General features: G+C 37.6%; 1 protein-coding gene across 13 annotated transcripts in view; it reads right to left on the minus strand.

The window, feature by feature from the left end:
- Positions 1-3585: 3585 nt before the first annotated feature.
- The window catches only part of ZMYM2 (zinc finger MYM-type containing 2), an 87493-nt gene continuing 69691 nt past the window's right edge, over positions 3586-21387 (minus strand). For all 13 annotated transcript variants that reach the window (XM_027652812.1, XM_027652865.1, XM_027652855.1 and 10 more), the window contains 11 exons: positions 19663-19792; positions 19375-19490; positions 18343-18514; positions 16801-16911; positions 14806-14900; positions 13504-13672; positions 12448-12599; positions 8988-9102; positions 7631-7882; positions 7169-7289; positions 3586-4581 (listed from right to left, as the gene is read on the minus strand). In XM_027652812.1, coding sequence (XP_027508613.1) covers positions 4389-4581; positions 7169-7289; positions 7631-7882; positions 8988-9102; positions 12448-12599; positions 13504-13672; positions 14806-14900; positions 16801-16911; positions 18343-18514; positions 19375-19490; positions 19663-19792 — 1626 coding nt within the window. In that variant the 3' untranslated portion in view covers positions 3586-4388. The remainder of the gene's footprint in view (positions 4582-7168; positions 7290-7630; positions 7883-8987; positions 9103-12447; positions 12600-13503; positions 13673-14805; positions 14901-16800; positions 16912-18342; positions 18515-19374; positions 19491-19662; positions 19793-21387) is intronic.

Genomic DNA, 21387 nt, shown 5'->3' on the forward strand with positions numbered 1-21387 from the left:
GACCAATAGCAAGGAACTCTGAAGTGATGGGAGCTCCTTGACAGCAAAGGAAAGAGCATGACAGACACCCCATACACGGTGCAGGTCCTGCCCTGACTGCGAGTAGGAAAGGGGGAGCACTGCCACCAGTGCCCACAGCGAGCTGGGGCCCTGCCAAGGCTGAGCCGCTTGCCCGTGGTTGCCAGCTCCAATGGAGTAGCGTGACGTGCAGGCACTAATCCCCACATCATCTCTGTGCAGCTGTGAAATGCCTGCCGTGCTCGCAGCTGTGCACAGAGATCCCTCATTAGCATCACAGACACTAACGCCAGCCCAAGTTTTGAAGCAACGTGCCCAATTACGTGCTGGTTCCAAGCATCTGTGCCATGGCTTGTGTGCTGAGGCTTTCAGCTTTCAACACTTCAAATTCAAAAGCTGCCAGAGGAAAGATTTATTTCTCATTTGAGAAATGGGAAATTCCCACAGTTAACCGAGCCCTGGGTGACAGCGTGTCCTGTGCTGTGACCACACTCACAACCCTCATGAGACACACACAAACCCAGTGGCTTAGTTCTAACTCTAAACAAAAGGTAACTCAATCTTTAATTCTTCCAAAACATCATTAACCTTTGCTGTTATAATCCAGAGACTCGTTTCACATATGATGACCAAACACCCTCTTAAATCTCAGTAACTTAAACTCCCAGTCCACTTACTCTGCATCATACTCAGTCTTACATGTAACACGCATGACATAATGCACACCATGAGCATAACAAACTGAAAAGTGAATGTTTAAAAAAAATGGAAATGAAAATCTTTAACTGCCACTTCTAACACTAACAGACAAAAACGGGAAAGTGTAACAGCCTTCTATATAATAAAAAAGGTCAGCGAAAATGGATATGAGTGCTTACCACCACCCATGCCTTTTCCATCTCGCACACCACCTCCTTTTGGGACTGCAAGGTTTATGGACCACCTCTTCTGTTTTCCCCACCTATTCACACAGCCTCTCATGGGGCAGAATCATAGATACCAAGAGAAAAAATTTTGCTGCATGATAGAATCCCACTGTGAGTACTTTAAAGGTAATTAATATTGTACACATTGAAATTACACCACAGTTTTTTGTTCAATAAAAATTAACTGTCGTAATTTATGCTTAGTTCACTAATTACAAAAAGCTCCATTTTCCTCAATGACTGATCACAATTACTTACAAAAAGAAAGATGACTAACAAAGTAAATTTATTTTCTGAAAATTGCATGATTTTTTCACTATTTCTCACACTGAACTATATTTTCTATGTAATTTGCTTACTACTGCTATCTAATTTCCTTAGTGTCTTAAGGCTACTACTTCACCTGAGAATTGTTCAAGACTTGATCTCAAACCAAGGAAATGCAGAGCACATGCTGGCATGACTGGAGAAATTAGGAAACCCCTGCTGGACTGAACTGCATTGCCAGGACCATCTGCAGGGCTCTGTGTGGAAAGAGCAATATAGTCCCCACACTACCCCTCTCAGGTGAGCTCTGCCAGAGCTCACAGGGACAGCCAGAACAGCCAAGGTGCCACTTCACACCCTCTTAAGGGGGAAAGCGAGGAAAGGTTTTTGATACACATCAATAACCTGAAAGCTGTGTGCCTGTGTAGAACAAGGCATCAAATATTGTCCTGTATAGCAATGTGTATCTAACTCCTTGGCACCAACCTTATTCTAGTCCAGCTGCTGACAGTTCTTACAAAGAAAAAGCATTTGCCCTGAATTCCTAATTATTATAAAATTGCATGTCTTTGTTTTTTCAGAACTAAGGTCTTGTACTGGATTCTGCATCACCGTTCAAATAAAATGCATACATTGAACCATGATGCATACTTGACTGCAGTATCTTTGCAGCTTACGACGTTCAACCTGAACACACGAACCACTTGAAAAACATTATTGCTGATGATGGAATAGCTCCATCTTCTGGAATAAAAGTTCTGTTCTTGGAAACCATCTTTATATTTCCAACACGGATCTATATGTAAAAACTTCTATTTCAAGAACTAACTTGGATATTTTTTCCCAGATGAATCTTGGGTAGAAAATGGGAGGAACTTAGGACAATAACGTGATTTCTTATAACCTTTAGGAAGCATTTTTAATTTCCTAATGATGCTGAAAATGTCTATACATTCTTCAACATGCCACACTAAAGACTGACGTTACTAATTAAGAAATAGTTTTAATCTGATTTTGAGAACTAGAATTTAAAACTCTGTTTAAGGCAAAACACTCAACAAACATACTTAACTTTCAGCTTCCCGTTAAAAGTTTGCAGTTTTACAAGAGTGTATTTGTGGTTAAACACTGTTGTAATCAGGGAGCAACTGAAGCCCCTGCTGAAGTATCTGAAGTGTGAACTGTAGAGAAGGGGCTGCAAGTGATCCTTACTGCTATTTATCAAAACACTTAAAGGTGTGTTTAAATGAAGTATTTCAAGTTACGCACATGATGCATTTTACACAGGTAGTTAGTAACAACTCCCATATGTAAAATTTAACTTATGGTCAATTCAGGTGCTAAAAAAGCTGGGGACACCAGATCAAAACAATGACTACAATTCCTGATTTCATCACTTTTATGTATCATGGGCACATTCTATGGCTGCTGTTTGAAAAAAAAAAAAACAAACAAGTGTTACCGAACTAAGTATTCACTCACAGAGGGAGAACTGCACTGAAGCTGTTAGTGATCTACTCACTGGTGCTGCATAGTATTTCTTGATTTCACAGGAAGGCTAATGCCAACAGAAAGAAATGAAAAATTAAACATGTACATCTTCATCTCCATTTGAAATAGCAGTATATCTAAAATTAATACATACTCACAGACACACCAGAATAGCAGAAATTTAAATAAACTTGTTTAACAAAACAAAGCAACCGAAGCTTTATTTCTCTGTATAGAAAGATGCGTCCTTATGTGTAATCTTCTAAGCTAAGGAAAATGAAAAAGCCATGCAGCCTCTGCAAGAAATAAATGCTCGGGTGGTAACATATATACATAGAAAGTTTCTCCTTTAGTAGATGGCTAATGCCATTTAGGAGAGACTTAAACTTATGACTACTTTATAGTAGAACATTCTACTACATTTTTTCAGTACAATAGCAAACCCATTGCTTGAACCAGCATATTGTTCGCATCAGTTAAATAAGAGCAAATAACAAAACTTGAGCAGTTAAATGTGTATCTGGAAATAAGAACTACTTATGCAAAGTAAGTACAACGAGAGGATATAAACAAACAAAAGGACTTTTCTTAAAGAAAAATTATCTTTCGACTTTCTGTAACTTCACATCTCATATGGCTTTTGAATGGAGGCATTAAGAATTTTCCCACCCATAGTCAAGTATTGCCTGTATTTAAATACAGCAATGCAAGGACAAACAAAGGTTAAAAATTTAGCGTACCGTATTACTTCATGTAATACAGCACAGAACCCCTTTTTCTAAGGCTACAAAGGACAAATTTACATTAATATGAGGTACCGGCAATTATGATTGGAAAAGTAAAGATGAAAAAGGATTATATAGCATTGTCATCAGACTTTTTTTTCTTTTCTTCCTTTTTTTTGAGGGGTTTTTGGTTTTAGTTTTCTTTTTTACAAAATACATGTCTTGATGACCCCATGCTCTAAGCTTATATTCGTTTATTTGTATACATATTTTTTTATTTGTAGGGGCAATTGAGAGAGAGTCACAAATAACGAAAGGACACTAGGGTTTTAATAAGGGCAACAAAAAATGTTTTCACCAGAATAGATTCACATTACAGTACACCAATATTGACAGCATTCTCTTTTGTCTGTTTTTGGTACATAAGATGGAATCTCTCTACATAACCTCATAAGGCTTCAGTAACTAAAAAGTAAAAAACCTATTAGTTTACAATTCATTTAAAAATTCTGAAAGACACAGCAAATTCTAAACTTTAGTAGTGCTACCCATACACAACCATCCAGTTTAAGAAGCTATTAAAAGAGCCTCCTTTCATGAGAGCTTCCAACAGCAGAGTTGTGCAACATGGATGTCTTGTACTACAAGGGGGAAAAAAAATACACATGGCACATTCTCATTCATATTTTGCAATGTAAAAAGTTACAAACATATCTAATCAAATAAATAATAAAAAAAGAAAATCTGAAATGTGTTTGTTATGTATCCTAAAACCACTACACAGAATAATGGAAACTTTCACTCACAGACTATTTACATGGTAATACCCACGTTAGGGTACACACTGCTACAAAACTCATAAAACAAAGGGTAAACTTGAAATGTTTTCCATAGTAAAGGTCTAGCAGCATGACTATATCTAATGCTGTTTGTTTTCTTGACAGTTTTTTGGAAGCTTGTTTTAATCTATGTCTTCATCCAGTTCATAATTGTCTTTATCATAAATATCTTTTACTAAAAGAACCCGTACGAGCATATTTTCCAAAGTGTTGCGGTCCAGTGAAGTGGCAGTGTACCAGATGGGACTCTCCGCGGAGACAGAACACTCTGGTTGCAGATAGAACATGTCTGTCCTCTGATTCAGATTCTGTGGGCTACAAGGAGGTTAAAAAAAGGGGGTTAGAAAAACAGCCTCACGGGACAAAACAGAACACCAGCAATTCCAAAATCCTGATCAAACAAAACTTTAACTGCACCTAGGCAAGTTACAGTGTGGAGAAATGCAGTCTTGCTCATAGAAGGAGCCATGGCCAGGTCTGGACCAAGCCCAGTCAATCCCATATCCTTAGAGCAGCCTCAGAGTCCCAGATGCCTGGGACTTCACAAGCATACGAGAGACCACAGACTCTTCCAGCTTTCAAAAATCTGCAGATCTGGGACTTGTTAAACCAGGAAGTACTTTCTACGATTTGCAAAGAGGCAAAAAACTGACATCAGTAATTGCTGGCACAATCACTGGCTGATAAGGCTATCTCTGAATGTAGAGCCTGGGGTTCTCTTGAAAAATCAAGGATGGTAGTTCTGAGATGCTCAGAAATACAACAAGTTAAAATGCCCCCTCCTCCTATTTTACTTATAAGGTTGGTTGTTATAAATCTTAATCACTTAATTCCTTACCAACTATACTATGGAGATCGATCCAGCTCAGAAACATCCTCTAAGCCACTAGAAAAGGCTCCTTTAAGGAAATTCTAGCATTTTGTCCATTTAGGCAAGTCTCAGAAAAGAATTTTCAATTCTGTATGTGCAAGTGCCCACTCATGCTCCCTCCTTCACAAATGCTGTAGATCTCAGGAGTCAACTCCATTTCGTGCTTCTTAAGATTTTTTACCAGCTCACCTTCCCAAACTGGCTGATGAGATTTTAAGTATTGCTCTTCACCTGCTAGGGTAAATGTTGGCTTATTCTGCTCTCACATAAATCAAATATGAATGTTTAAAATATTCTAGTATTATCTGAACCTCCTTCCTTCTTTCTTGAAAAGCCATTATTTTTATAGGAACAAGATATCACAGAATCAATTAGGTTGGAAAACACCTCTGAGATCATTGAGTCCAAGCTATGACAGAACAGCACCGTGTCAACTTGACCATGGCACTAATTACCACATCCAGTCTTTCCTTAAACACTTCCAGGGATGGTGACTCCACCACCCTCCTGGGCAGTCAATTCCAATGTTACATCACTCTTTCTGTGAAGAAATTCCTCCTAACGTCCAGCCTTAACCTCCCCTGGCACAGCTTGAGACTTAATGAGACAATGATATGGTGTTCATAGCTCTGAATGAAAGCATCCTGAAATTTCAGCTGCAGCTGTTCACTGGTTGCCAAGTATATTTCAATCAGCTGGCATTGCCTAAAATTTTACAATACTTTTTGAAGTGTTAATTATTTCATTAAAATTATTTCAACAAAGATGCAAGCTGTATGTTATTAGGAGCAGAACCAGGAGAAGGAGTCTGCTCCTTTAGTTAGCAATGGTGACCAATGTGTGCAAGACACCATGACTTTAAACTACACCATAAATGACGCTCCAAATGGCTTTAAGTGCATTCTTTTCACCAAAGTTGAGATGTTCCTAAAAGAAAAAAAGAATTATGTGTTCTCTCTCCTCTAGTGGTTGTGTAACTCAGTTAAAAAATCCATCTTCAACTCTTTAACAACATATCCTCTCCAAATCATGACAGTAGACAGTGAAGGCTAAATCCTCCTGCAACAATCAGAATTAACTGAGTTTATGAAAGACAGGTGGTTGCATTAACAGATCACAAGCTACTCTTTAACTGTTTCTCTCTATAACACAACATAATTGCACTTCCGCTGATGCTGTGTGTAAGCGCTTTCTTCACCTTTAAGACTAAGATGATGTTTCCTAATGCATGTTGGGTCTCATACTTCATTTCATTTATTGTGTTGTATATACAAGGTGACTTTATTTCTTTGGTATCACTTGCCTATACTTCCCTTAGAGCTACATTAAATCTACATTAAAATCAGTCACTTGAATGGCTGTTACAAATAATGGAACATATTTCCCAGGGAATCCCATTTTCAAGCTTCCAAAACAATTAGCTAGTAAATTAATTCTTTTAGGAGTTGCCTAAGTTTTTTTTTTTTAATGTATTAATTTCTGCTTCCTTCCTGCACAATTAATTGCGCAGATTGGAAGGAAACAAGGTATTTCTAAATGCTGGGTTACCATCTGTAGAACTTTTTGTAGAACAAAATACTACAAACATGTTTTCACACTAGGTATCTCAAAAGCATCTACATTTCAGATTCCTGATAACTTATAATGCAGGAAACCCATTGTCTCAATCCAATTGTTACTGAAGAGACGGGGACCTCACAAACAAAACCCTCAGTAGCAAAACCTACCAGATCCCTTGCTGGTAATTCTCTGCAGAGACACTTGGTGTTCACAGGTAAGAAAATTGAATCGTACCGCCATTTTCTGAAGGAGTCCTTGACAATTAACATTGAAGTACTCCGCTGCTCCCACACCTTGTGTCCATCTTGTCCAGATACAGAATGGGAGATTTCAATACTTTCATTTAGGTATTTTTCAGATGATCTCAATCCATTCCCTTTGCTTGAGCGCATTTCACGTTGCATCAAAACAGTTCCCTTCTGTACCTGGTTTAGACTAGACCCCTTCTGTACTACCCTGTATCATACTTACCTTTTAGACAGATAGCACTCAAACATTTTCACAGGGCATCTAGCTGGATCAGACGTGTTTTCAATTTGTTCAAATACTGGTACATCATCTTCATGTTTCCTTTTTCCAGTAGTAATTTTATCTTTAAGAAGAAAATCAACAACATCTAAGATATAACTTGAAGTTAGTTTACAATTTTCAGTAAACTTCCCAGTGCAGGCAGCCCACCACAACTGTGCATATCTGCAAACTGGAAATGCCACCCACAGCCACAGCAAAGTCACAGCATTTTACAGGGAGACCAGTGGGCTCAAGGGGATCACTTAGTGCAGAGACCCTGTAGTCTCCATGGACCACACACTCCGATTAGAGATCTGGGAGCTGAGAGCTGCTAAACTTTATGCAAAGGTAAAGCTCCAGCTCAAGGCAAGATGCCCAGACATTCCTCAGAAGAGAAATACTAATTTTCAACTGTTATAGTACCTTCACTATCAGCTCTGCACAGGGAAGACACTTGATATCGAAGACAAGCTTTGCTTTCCATTGTTAGTGGATTTTTTTTCCACTGTCTAAAAACAGTGCCAAAAGAAAGCCTTAAGTGCTGCTCCACAGTTTTCAGGCCAAAATATTTAGTGTTAAAGTAGAACAGAGTATTCAGAAGAGCAACAGGTGAATGTGATCCTAGCTGTTTAATCCTCCAAAGGTAATCTTCTTCAACTCGAGAGAATATTGATCCTTGGAAAAAAAAGAATATTGGAGAAAATACAATGAATTAGCCCATAAACTGTTCAGGTACAAAAAATCAAGTTTCTGTTTACTGTGAAATGTAACAAAATGCTCATGACAGAAGCCTCTAATAAACATGTTTAATTATATGTCCATACCCCCAAAACCATCTCTTTTTAAAGACATAGACACTCACTGAGACAGTCAATGGGAAATATCAGTATAGGTAATTTCACAGGGAACACATTTCTGTTTAATTACAACAGCACTGCTGACATGCAGCTCCCTCATGTTATTACATAAAAATAAATGCTAAAGGGGTAATCTTAATTCCCTCATAAAAAGCATGTTTTTGAGTTAGTTTTATTCTGCTCAGGTAAGGCCTCCAAATAGCATACTTTCTTATTTTCTTATTACTAATGAATATCTCACATGGAAAGCACTCCTTGACAAGGATCATTAAAAGGCTACAGGAAGGACCCAACACAGAGCCTCTCAAGAGCTATACAGAGAGAAGTCAATACCAAAAAGAGAGAGGAAAGCATCTGGCAAGGACAAGCCCTCACTCAAGAGAGGATTGTGAGAAAGATGGAAGAATAGTTGATTCTCCAGTTCAGCACTAACATTTATCTGCTGGGGAAAATTTGCTTTCTCCATGAACTGATAATCCTCCTGAGCAGAAGACCCACATCAGAGAGTCCTCCTAATCCAGCCAAGAAAGGTTAAAATACATCACTTGTTAGCCCTACCAACACATAGCCCAGTGCCTGCCTGTCTGCTTCCTGCTGGGAAAAAAATGGACCAAAAGAAAAAAAAATTAGCTCAGGTAAAAACTACAGAACAAAGAGCTTATTCTAACTTTCTCTCCTAAAAACAGATAGTCAATTTTAACAGGCAGTGGCAAAATCAACTCTTGTAGCACGGATTACCCAGAAACCAGATAAAAAGAACAGGTACAGTCTTAATTGAAATCTTAGATGATATCTTCATAATTCTTTATCAGTTATTATCGCAATGCATAAAATGTTTTTATATACATATATATATGTGTGTGTGCTTAAGAATACAGAACTATTAAGAGATGAAAAACATACATCACTGAAAAGAAAATTACCATCTGGAAGTATGCTTGGTTGCCAACTTCTAAGGATTTTATTTAATTCCTGGACAAACGTCTGGTAGATTGGATCAATAAATATGTTGTCTTTTCGATTGCTTCCATATAAATACTACAGAAAAGAGAGAGAGACACAGCATTTATGATTCCAGATTAGAACAACTCCTGTGGTACAGGGTTCTTTTTTTTATAAATGCGCAAGCATTGTAGTGAAAAAGAGTATCTAACAATAAAGCTATGCCACTTTTCCAATATTTAACAGTTAAAAGTTACCTCCAATATAATATATGTTGTAAATTCCTAACTGGATATGAATCATAGTTTATTACAACTCTAACATTTTTCTCTAAGATTTCCTGTGTGCAACACTGTATCAGTGAATGGGGAGTCATTAAAAAAAACAAACCACAAACAACTTATTTATCTTTTCCTCCACCTAGGTCTTCAAAGAAGAAAACCCCATACCTAGCAAGAGTTGGCCATTTTAAATGTGAACTCTGGACAGTGACAAAAGCATCTTCAACACAAAAGTGGAGCAAAAAACACTCCATAGTGACATGCAGCAGTGCGAGAAAAATGACAGGATGGTGCAAGGCACCTGCCTATTCTGCAATCTAATTATCATCTTAACCTTCTTGACCTTAAAGACAGAAATACTTTTAAAGCTTTACCAAGAATTACTGGCTGAAGGATATACCAGTATTTGACATTACCCTCTCTGGAGACATTTCTAAAAGAGAGAGGATTGGCTTCTTAAATTTTCCACTTCAGCGTTATCTTTGCATGAACAAACCTGTTAGTGAATACAACAAAAGTGACAGACAAAAAATGTCATGTAGCAGGGGAGACTGCAACATAACACTCAACATGCATCTGCAAACCTCCATTCTCACACTGTAACACTGTGCTCTGCTACTCTACTAACTCTAAGGGGGGTAGGATTAGCATAGGCTGTTCCCACCTGGGATGAGCTCTACTATAACTGCAGCAAAAAGGAAGGAACTGGCTGGATGGGCTTCTGAATCCCACAGAGGAGAAGAGGCTGAATCACTGCCCACAGCACCTTCAGACAAGCATCTGCCAACTCCATCAGCCTGAATTTTGCCCAAACACCCCCATTACCAGACATACCAAGAAAACAAACCCCAAATCCCAATCCACACTGGGACAAAGAATGAAGGCCATGATGCAGCAGAGGAGCACCAGCATACTAACACCTTTTTCTAGATGAACCCTCCCTACTAGATGCCTGCCTGACCATGCGGCAACCTTTAAGTGTGATATTTTTCAGGATCAGTACTTCAGAGTTACGAGAACCATTACTGAACCACTTCTGTCTGAAAACAGAACAATTTCAGCTGCAAATGAACCTGAACTGAGAGACTGCACTATCTGATTCAGGGACCAGATTCCTGGAACAGATTTTACAATGCTTCCTTCAGGAAAAGTTATTTCACAAAATCAAAAAACACCAACTTGGTCTTGAAGGCTCCTGGGCACTTCACCTACGCTCAAACCACATTACACCCACGAGGAAAAGCTCCAACCTGCATGTGCATTAAGCCACAGTGAGTGCAGTAATTCTGGTGGAGGGGAAAAGTACTTTTTTTACTAACCTATGGTTCCTACATTCTCTTCCTTTGAAGAGAAACTTACTCTAAATTAGCAAAGCATTGATGATTTTTGGCACAACTTCATCCTTAAATGGCATCATTTAATCTCCTCTGAGCCTCTCCTCAAAGCCTGTACCTTTCATGCAGTAGTAGACAATTTATTCTCTTTCAGGGGTACCCACATAGGGACTGTCAGATGGAAAAAAAGACTAGGAAAATTACAGAAGGCAATGGAGTTTTGTTGTACATTGTGACAACTACATTGCATTTAGTGTATCTCTATCTTGTTTAAATGTGTTTCTTCAGAAGGGTAACACACACCACAATATGTACAATTTGCTACTAGCACACAGAAGATGGCTGCAGCCCTTGACAGCTCACATGCTCACGTTTCTGTACCTCACTTGCTGTCTGCCTTTGTGAAATGCAAACTCATCAGAACAGGGCATGTCTTCCTACCAGTCCAAACAGCAGTGGCACAATTTGGACAACTAATCAGGCCTGTTAACATCACTTGAATTAAACACTGGACACAAGTATAAGCAATAATTAAGTGACCACACATTGTTCCACTAGTGTTCCAGCATTGTGTATGTGCCACACATGATAATTGTGTTGTGCCACACAAACTATGGTTCTGAAGAGCTGAAAAAAAAAGTTTTACACATAACTAGCTTTCATGACTGACAAAATAGACTATGTCAAAGGACAAAGAGAAAGATAAAAAAACCCCAACAATAATTTGAGTTTCATTTTATAAACACATGCCTCACTCTGTGTATTATCAGCTTAACACAAGTATTTTCAATTCAACAGAAAGATACAGAGACAGTGTATCATGCAAGTGCAGAAGCAGAAAGCTAGCTGAATTTGAAACACTCCTTGCTGCAATACTGACTAAAAAGCCATTGACTAAAACGAATGATCGTTTGTCAAATTTCAACCATGATGTAAAAATATAAATTAACTCTAATTTTGCATACTTGCAACACAGAAGAATTAGTGGAGATATTGTTTAAAAAAATTTCAATTAAAAAATTTGTTACTTGATTCAAGTCCTCTGCCTCAAGTATGGAACAGTTTAAGTAGGACTGCAAGCCCTGTGAACAGCTTGCTTTCCACATCATATGCACTTTTTATTGTCTTGAACGAAATCTTCTGTGCTCTCAGCTCTGAACACTGCTTATTCCATCTGTGTTTTGCCTTATGTACCAAAAATTAAGACATCCCCTGCTTAAAAGGTAAGCTGTGGAATAGCTTTTCTAATTATCTAATGATATATGTTATTGCCTTCACATACATTACATCTAACCTAACTTTCTTCTATCTTACTGTGTGTTAGACAGCCAATATAGCAGTTCCCTGCACTCTATCCTGACTGTCCACAGTCTGCAATATTCAGTAAATTAGACCCTCCCCAAAAGACACTTCAAGTAGCTTGTTTCCACTATATGTTAAGTAACCGAATTAGTAAAACTTTTACAGATCATGCCTTGTTTCATTCTGTTTTTACATTAGACATCTTTAGCAAACAAAATGAAGCACAGCATTTGGAAAAACTATGTAATTTTTCACTGCTAATTACCTGCTTTAAGCCAGCAAGACTATTAAAATTATTACAATATACCAATTTGTATTTGAGTGTTCAGGATGAGTCTGCAAACTTGCTTCCTATACAGACATCTTTCTACAATGTGATTTACAGAGCAGCCTGTGTTCCAGATCATAGCCATATATTAAGAATAGCTCCTAGCCAGTAAATCCATGTTATTGCCATTCTTCCACTGAAATGGGTTACAGTCAAATCAGCAGCTTAATTTCCCATCTCTACAGCCTCTACTAACCTCCTGAATCCCAAGACACAGATAATAGATGCTGTCAGGTGCATAGTTCTCTCCATTTGGCCTTCGAATTTCATTGACAAAATGTGTCAACCCATAGTTTAACTCAGCTGAAGTATGTGATAATAGATCTTCCTTTAATTTCACAGACTTTACTGTAAAATAGAGAAAAAATGCTACATTATACAACAGAATTATCACAGAGTGAGGGTGAGATGGGGTATTTTTTGGCTGGAAAGTGAGAAACGGGCTTGATGTCCTCTCTACTAACCAGTGAACAAGACTAAAATGTACTAAGTAGTTAAAATGTTAGGTTTGTATTAAAATAAACAAGGCTATCAGAGTAAAGTCTAGTTAACCAAATGCAGTAACACTCACTAACAAATGTACTGTCATGCACAGCTGACGATGATACAGAAGCAGCCCAAGATGCTGAAGACAATGGTATAGAGGCACCTTCAGAGGAAACAGCAGTTTCCAAGGATCCAACAGCATAACACAAGGGTGCTTAGATGCTTGTAGGAGGTGAAGAACAGCAAGAGTAGCAGCAATTTCCCTCTTCTGTCACAGTATAAATGTACACAGAGAGGAATGTTGCAGAAAGAGCAGTAAGGCTCCACAGGATTGAAAGTCACCTTGTGCCAGAGTTCCACAGCCAGGTAATGCCAGCCTTAGATGAAGATAAATTTCCAGGAAAAAGAGTAGGATGTCCCTCCCTTGCAATTTAGAAGTCCAGAAATTATGTGAATTCTGAGGTTAGAATATGAGGAAAAATAGGATGCAAACCGAAAAAATCAAAATGGTCACAGAAAGGGGAAGATCCAGGAAGGTGTCGTCCTAGATTGCATGAGAAGTGTGACACCCAGCATTTTGAACCAAACAGGGAAAACTAGAAAAAAAACCAGTTTGGCTGCTCTGTGATAAAATAATCTCAGTCATGGTGGGAACATTAGGGACATGTGACAACTTCTATTAAAAATCTCAGCTGAGAATCATACGAGTAGAGCAATTTTCCCTACCAAATAAGAATCTGGATGCCAGACTTGTGGAAATACTTACTTGATTTCAGTTCCTCTAGTTCTGGAAGCTCTTCATCTAGATATCGAGACTTTACCCAGTGCTTCCATGCATTCACACCATATGCATATTTGAATGGAAAACTACACTCAGAGTTTTCAGAGCTGTCATCGTGTGACTGGTACTCAGACACCGCTTTCCTCTTGACTCCCTGCCGTGGAAACACAGTGGTTAACACCACCAGCAGTCACCAACAGCAGTAACACAGAACCTGGGCACAACAAGCTGTAGGCCAAAGTACAAACTGAACATTCAAAGAAACACACACTTCATCCAGGTGATGGTTTCTCTGCTGATCATCCTTCTACGGACAGCATCTACTTAAGCTGAGAGACGTTTCTAATTCACCTTTGAAACTGGTTCCTAACAGAGACAGTAATTTTTGATAATGGAGTTGCTGTATTCGTTCTATTGTATTATGCAACAAACATATGATGTACCAAATAATTTGATGTATTTATAGGATTTCATTGAGTTAATGCACAAGAAGCTAAAGATGCTACAAATCTATGCCAAAAGCTCAACTTTTAGGCTCAACAGAGCCCATCAATGGAAAAGCCAGCACTGGTCCCAAATTAAAGCATGTCGAGTAGTGCATATGTGGATAACATCCAGTGGATAATACTGAGAGTTTAGAATCCAGTCTTAATACTAGAAAGACACATTTGTTCTTAGAAAGCTTTACTAGAAGTTGGCTGGTTTTTTTAAAGCTGCAATTATTGGAACAAAATCATTTCAGCTTTGTGTCAGGCACAGGAAATTATTTCCTGTTAGTGTCCTTCTAAATAAAAGAATATGGGTAATTTATTTGCAGTGTCTAAGCTAAGATTGACTGAAAATAAAATCTGGGAAAATTACAAGGAAATAATTTTTTTTAAACTCTTTTATACAGAAGATGCTATAGCTCCCATTATAAACCATGGCAATGCTAGCATTCTTCCATTTTACTACCAAATTAAACCAAGACAGCTTTGTTCAAAGTAGAAGGTAGAAAAGCATTACTAAGAGTACAGCAGGTACAGTACAAACTAGCACATTACATCAATAATTCTACCACTGTGAAGCAAAAATGGGATCAGAATTTACAAACCACACTCCTCTTAAATCCAAGTTATCTGCAACAGACACAGGACTGAAATAATTTTATTATTTGAAATATATCAATTTACATCATAAATATATGATATTAGATATTAATAGACAGTAACATGTTTTAGAGTGGTATGATAATTAAACTTAAATTTTGTGCTTTTTTGGATATTTTTAATAGCATGACAAAATTACCTTCTTTTTGGACCGAGGCCTTGGCTGTTCCTCATATTCTTCACCAAAAACAGGAGGTAATAAAAACTCATTTTCTGTATCAAGCTCCTCAGTTGCTGAAAATACATTAACAAAAACTTGTTTCTAAACATCCTCTGAATAATACTGCTTTGAAAAAAACAATGAGCTACATTAGTGTGCTTTAACATAAGGAGTCCACAAAAGCACAAATATAAAGATTACCAAAGACTGGATTCTTATATTCAAAGACCTATTCTTATATTTAAAGTAAGACAAAGCTGTCAAAATGTTTATTTCTAAAAAAACTGTAGAGGACACAATGCTCAGCACTTTCAAACATTATCTGAAGTCACCATGGTAGCATTTCTTACAGTGGGCTCTTACATAATTTTTTCTGCTCAGGCTGTCTTGGTGTCAAGAAGTTTTACTTATGGTGAGAATGAACAGCTATGACTGGAAAAAACACAAATTAGTACATGCACTTCTGTTCATGTATTTCTATAATTTCTACTCATGGTTTATATTTTATAAAGTACATTATATTTGATTAGAAATATTAAGAACCAGAAGGTAAACTCCCTTCAGAGAAACTGGTTTTAGTCTATATTTATACAAGTGGTGGAGGTTTAGCTCATGATGGATATTACAGTGAGTTCGTTAAACAGATATATGGTAATCTGTCAAAATACTATTTACCTAACATTTCATGGGTAGGGTGATGGACTCTACTTCAAGCAGCACAGTGGAATGAGACAACATATGAATGGATTTAATGTTGGAAGTTCCATCTTTATTTATTTTACTGAAGGTGGTTCATCCCTCATTTAGCCATCAAACAATGTCTTCACTCAAAATTGAATGAATGCCTTTCTGATAGTCTGATTTTACCACCTTACTTCTCAAGACACCTCTCAAACTGGTGCGGATGAAACAGCACTCACATCCAAATTATGAACTCTGCCCTAGACTAAAAAGCAGTCCTTCTCCTGCTACCACAAAGACTATTATCTCAGAAGCACTTCAGTGTAATCAATATCTCTTACAGACTGCTGTTACTATTCCACTTTATTTCTTTTCTTCCCTGGTTTTCCTTTCTCATGTACCAAGCCTCACTTACAAAGACAGTTAAAAATCTAGTACACATCTGACTAGTAAACTTCCTAAAATTAAGGTCAGACTAACCCCCAGGCTTTCTCTTTAAAACAGACATACAGCAAAGTGAGAAACCCAGTCTGGGCATCTACTGTGGTTACCTATGGTAGAACACAAAAGGAGAGTGTCAACATTAGATACAGAAGCTACCCTGGTAAGGTATCAGTTGTATGTCCAAGAGAAGCTATGCCAAGAGGGACACTAACTAGAGCCAGAAAGAAGCATTCTTGGATCTTGGATTGATTAGGACATGGTGAAAGGAAACAGACACTGTTCCCTGCATTCTGTAGAGTGATAAAAAATGTACTATATAAAATCAAGAGTTTCTTTCAACAAAGGTCTCAAAGTAGTGATTTCACTGCTTCAAATTCAAACAATGCTACCTTTTTAAATACAGGTATGGACATTAACAAGATATTAAAATGTAATACAAGTGGTCTGCAGTGTGCCAAGGGAAATTTACCATTTTGTCACTTCTGCTCTAAACCATGGAAATACCTGGCAACTAAAGAAGGCATTCATTATGTTTTCCAAGACATATGCCAGCTGACTCCTTGAGTCTTCAAAACAGTTTTCCTAAATCCATGTTCAAAACAAATGATGTAGCCAAGCTCTCTGTGAAAGGTAAATTCCCCTTTTTTTTGCATTGTATCAAATACTGTATTTAGAAAGATAGAAGAACTAATTCAGAAGTCCCCAGTCTTACAACAACATGGTAAAGTTTTACCTAACAGTCGCTCGTGGATCCTGCAATCAAATAAAGTTTCTCTGAAAGGATGATTAACCAAGGTACAATGTATGCACACAATGTCACAGTATTTATTAAAATCACAGAAAAATTACCTCTTGGAAAGTCTATTTCAATATCAAGGTCTGGCTCATACGGAATATCAGGCAAGCTTATCTGTGACTCTGTTTCTGAGTTTAGTACACTTGATTCAGCTATCACACCTGCTAAAAAAAAAAAAAAAAAACCAGAAAAAGAAAAACTCTCATTATTTAACCAATACATGGATTAGTAAACAGGGCAGATTCAGAACTTTAGAAGCCAAGTGGTTCTAAAGTTGCTTGTCCTGCTCATCACCATCCTACATTTTGTTGTTATTGAGAACTCAGATTTACTTCTCCAATCTGACTTCCTTCAAACATAAAAGATACTTACTAACCCTTAGTCCTCCTCATTAAGATGAGTCAGCAAAGCACACGTATAGAAAATCAAATACTGATCAATCTGGATCATATCAACCAGTCACAGAACTCAAACAAGTTTGACAAACCTAACTATCTATTTTTCAACCTGATTCTCCCATAACAGAGATTTTCAAGTTTCTTTTTGTAGTATCTGTTTAACAAACATGGCAAGTGGGCAGGGAGAAACAAAGTTTGACCTCTTTCCAACTTCTGGCAAAGACAGACTTCTCCAAATTCAGTCCTCTGCAAATGAGTAAGCTCTGACGACATAGATCTACTCATTTAGCTGTACTTCACAAAAGAGAGCAAGGAACTGCAAGTGACAACTTTGCAGCACCACCAGAAATGTGCAGTTGTAGTAGGGGAGTGGCAATAGTTTGGAAAGCAAGAAGCCTCCTGGGACTGCAGCTCCACTGGCCTTTGTTCATTAATTTATCAACATTCTTTCAGACACCTGTTAAAAGAGCTTGAAAGAAACTCACAAAATTTCACTTGAGCTAAGGCAAATTTTCCAGGAAAGATACAAAAGAGACTTGAGTATTGTGGCAGGCAGAGCCAGGAAAGAGGAACAAAGAGACATGTGGACTGAGAAAATATAGTTACAGGATACATAAATTTTTATTATGAGAATAATATTGCTCAAGGACTTTTCAGTTTCACGTGTTCTGTCAGAGAGTAGGTGTGCAAGAAGCTGAGAGGGAGCATGTCTAGAACAGTTGAGCTGAAGTGTCCAAAGTGACACCCCATGCCACAGAATGTCATGTTCAGTATATGAAGGGGAGTTGGCTGGGGAATCACTGAACGCTGCTTGGGGGAGGATGGGCATCTGTCAGCAGTTGGTGATCAATTGTATTGTGCATCACTTAGTCTCCTTGTGTTTTATTTCTCTCTCTCTCCCCTCTTCATTGTACTTATTAGTATTAGTAGTACTATTATATTTTATTTTGTTTCAATTATTAAACTGTTCTTAATTCACAAAGTTTACTTCTTTCCCAATTCTCCTCCCCACCAGGGAGTGGCTGTGTGGTACTTAGTTGCCCTCTGGGGTTAAACCACAGGGCAACTTAACATAAGATCTCAGCACAGTACAACAGCACTGTTGTACTCAAACTTCCTCCACGAACCCAATGCTTCGCTTGATTCACACACATCCCCTAGCACTCCAATGAGCCAAAAACTCACAAGGAAACTCACCAGTCACTTCGGAAGCTTCCGCTTTTCCAGCATGTTCAGGCACCATCCCTGACAAGTTCAGTAGATCAGTTTCCAGAGGATCTGAGGGCACTTTTCCACTCAGCTCTTCTATTGCTGCATGGATTTTCTCACTGCTATCCGGAGTAGTGGGTAAAAAAACTGGAACTGGCACCTGTGCAGACAGGGAGGCAGAGATAATAGAGAAAAGAAAAAAATGCTGCAACAAAGTATCAACAGTAGCCAAGACAGAAAAAAATTCTACACTCCTCTTCTAAAAGACAGAGTTAATACAGATTAGAAATAAATCACTCAAATGTGAGCCAGCAAAAAGTGTTGACAGGTTAAAAAAGCTCAATATAAATGATTGAGAAGAGAAGGAAAAGCAGGAAAGAATACAGAAGAAAAAAAATATGACAAAATATAGGTCGTCAAAGAAAGAACAGAAGGAACTTTGGAGCTTCAAACATGTCTGATTCTAACTTCAGACTAACAGTTCGGACAAATCAGCATCTTGTTTTAATAGCTTGTTTGTGAAACACAGAATTTTAGGAAATCAGGGGGTTTTTTTCCACCATTTGGATGAGACTAGGTACATAAGTGATAACAAAATAAACTTAGAGTTATTTTCAATTGCTGGTACAAATTCTGGTTTTGGTATTTTTTCCTTTACTTTTCTTCCTTTTGTTTATCCCATGCTGCCATCCCTCCTGAACACAACTTTTTGGCTTCCTCATTACTAGAACAAATGTTGCTGTTGAAGGCTTATTCAGCAAACTCAAAGTGTCAATCAGAACTGTTCCTTAAAAGTTCAGCAGCACTAGATTTTCACACTGAAAGCAGACAGATAGGTACTAAAGAACAATCAGGAAATTAAGTGCCGCCAGCAGATTCTAATGCTTTTTCAATACACAGTGCTGCAGCATCCTGCAATGCTTTAGACAGACCAGAACAAGAACAGCCAACAATATGAAGTGGTCCCACGCGTGCATGTGAATGGATGCAATTTTAAAATGAAGTTGAAGTCTCACTTACAGGAACAGGAACTGTTGTAGGAACAGGAACGTTTTGACTATACATATTCATAGGCACCGGAACATAGACAGGTACAGGAATAGGCACTGGGACATACTCTTTTTTCCAATCATCTTCTGTTAAAAGAAAAAAGAAAAAGGTGAACACTACCAGGTATTTAAATACATTTTACAACTGCCATTTAGGGAAAAAAACCCCCAGAACATTTGCAACATGTTCAAAGAAAATAACAGTTAAGAAAAATCTGCAATAAAAAAATTTGTAGTTCCAGCACAGTTCAGGAGTTACCTGTCTGACAAGATTTTGTCTGCATATGAGGTTTACAGTACGTGGCTTTCGTCATTGTCAAAGGCTTGCAAAGAACTGCCTTGTTCTTCATTTCTCTGTTAGGTGTTGGAGAAGGTGGTGGTGCTGAGCCCTGCAGACAAGCAAATAAGAGAATGCGCTGTTGTTCCACACTGATTCCAACATGAAGTTCTTGACTTAATGTACCAGTTGATACTTTTCATAAACCAGATACTGAAGAGGAAGCTCACAAAAGCTTAACACAACAGGACCAACTCCTATTCCATAATTTCAAGCTATTCTATATTCCTAGAAATGAGGTGCCACTGCCAGGAATGTAACATTTAGTTGTATTTTACTCAGTCAGGGTTAGCACTATGAATAACAAATTCTGGTTCATTTTCTTTTTTTTTCTTTCCTCTCCTTTTTTTTTTGTTATTATTGTTTTTAAATTTAAGATAAAGATTTTTTTTTTACATTCTTGTTCAAATGAAAGCGCAATTTAAGCACTTTCATAACATAAAAGTAATTTTGGCTGTAAAAAGAATTCACTATAAGCAGTATAGCAAACTATAGCATTCTTGAATTATGCTACAATCCAAAGATCCCATTAAAAAAAAAAAAAGTATTTCTGAATAAAAATTCTCGAAACAATTTTATAGTACCTAAAGTATGAACTTCGAGCTCCCCCTACTGGCTTTACAATAGCGACAACAAATACTTGGGAACATCCTATAATGCTCCAACTGCATCCTTACAGTCAAGAAGTAAAAAAATCCCCCTTGTTCCAGACATGTTTTTTGTACCCTAGCACCTGTTTTGGAACCTGATTTAAGAAACAAACTCTCAGTTTAATTCAGTCATATGTAGGAAGACTATCCCCACACGTCCTTTTAAATACGGAAAGAAAGTGAAGTTCCAAGGGCAGTAGCATACTCTAACAGGTGTACACTTTCTAAAATATATTAAACAATACTGTATCACACCTAGCTTTGACATAGTCTTTAAAAATTTATGGACTGAATTAACATCATTAAACATAAAATACCAGAAATTTTAAATATGACAGTTTAGTTTGTCTGATGTCTCTAATTACCTAAGCAATTTTATTTTCTGTGTTTTTCAGAAATATATTTATAATACCATCAAAAAACTTTCACTTAAGTCTTAAGATTTATCTTTAATGCCTATTTGCATTTAAAAGGTGAGTCAATTTTTTACTTGGTAAAAATAGGCAGTTCTGAGATCTTCCATGTGACAAATAAATCAAAAAAACCCTAAGTTTCAAACAAAATACCCTAGGCTAACTGAAAACAGTATTACTACTTTTGACAAGCTGACAAAAACCAAAACTGAAAATGAAGGCTGCTGCTTCACTAATGATCCCCACTCTCCCAGACAGCAATCCTGCAAAAGGTTAGTTATGCTTCCCTACTCTGCCACCTGCAGCAAAGTCAATCAGACCTTGACCACCTAGAGCATTCTGCTCTTGAGAATTATAAAATTTAAGATCTGAAGCCTTATTTTCAGCCTTTCAAAGCTGAGCTACAATCTTAATATTTTAATTGGCCAGTGAAATTCTCTTCCCTTTGTATACTCAATAAATACACCCAGTTGGTCTAAACATGTGAATAAGATACACAGTTTGTTGACTTTTAAGCAACTCTTGAATGCATTATAGACGTAAAACAAATGGCCAATGATGTAATTTCCCAGAAGACATTAAAA

This window comes from Corapipo altera, unplaced genomic scaffold, assembly GCF_003945725.1.
Source record: "Corapipo altera isolate COAL_440 unplaced genomic scaffold, ASM394572v1 0, whole genome shotgun sequence".
Taxonomy (NCBI): domain Eukaryota; kingdom Metazoa; phylum Chordata; class Aves; order Passeriformes; family Pipridae; genus Corapipo; species Corapipo altera.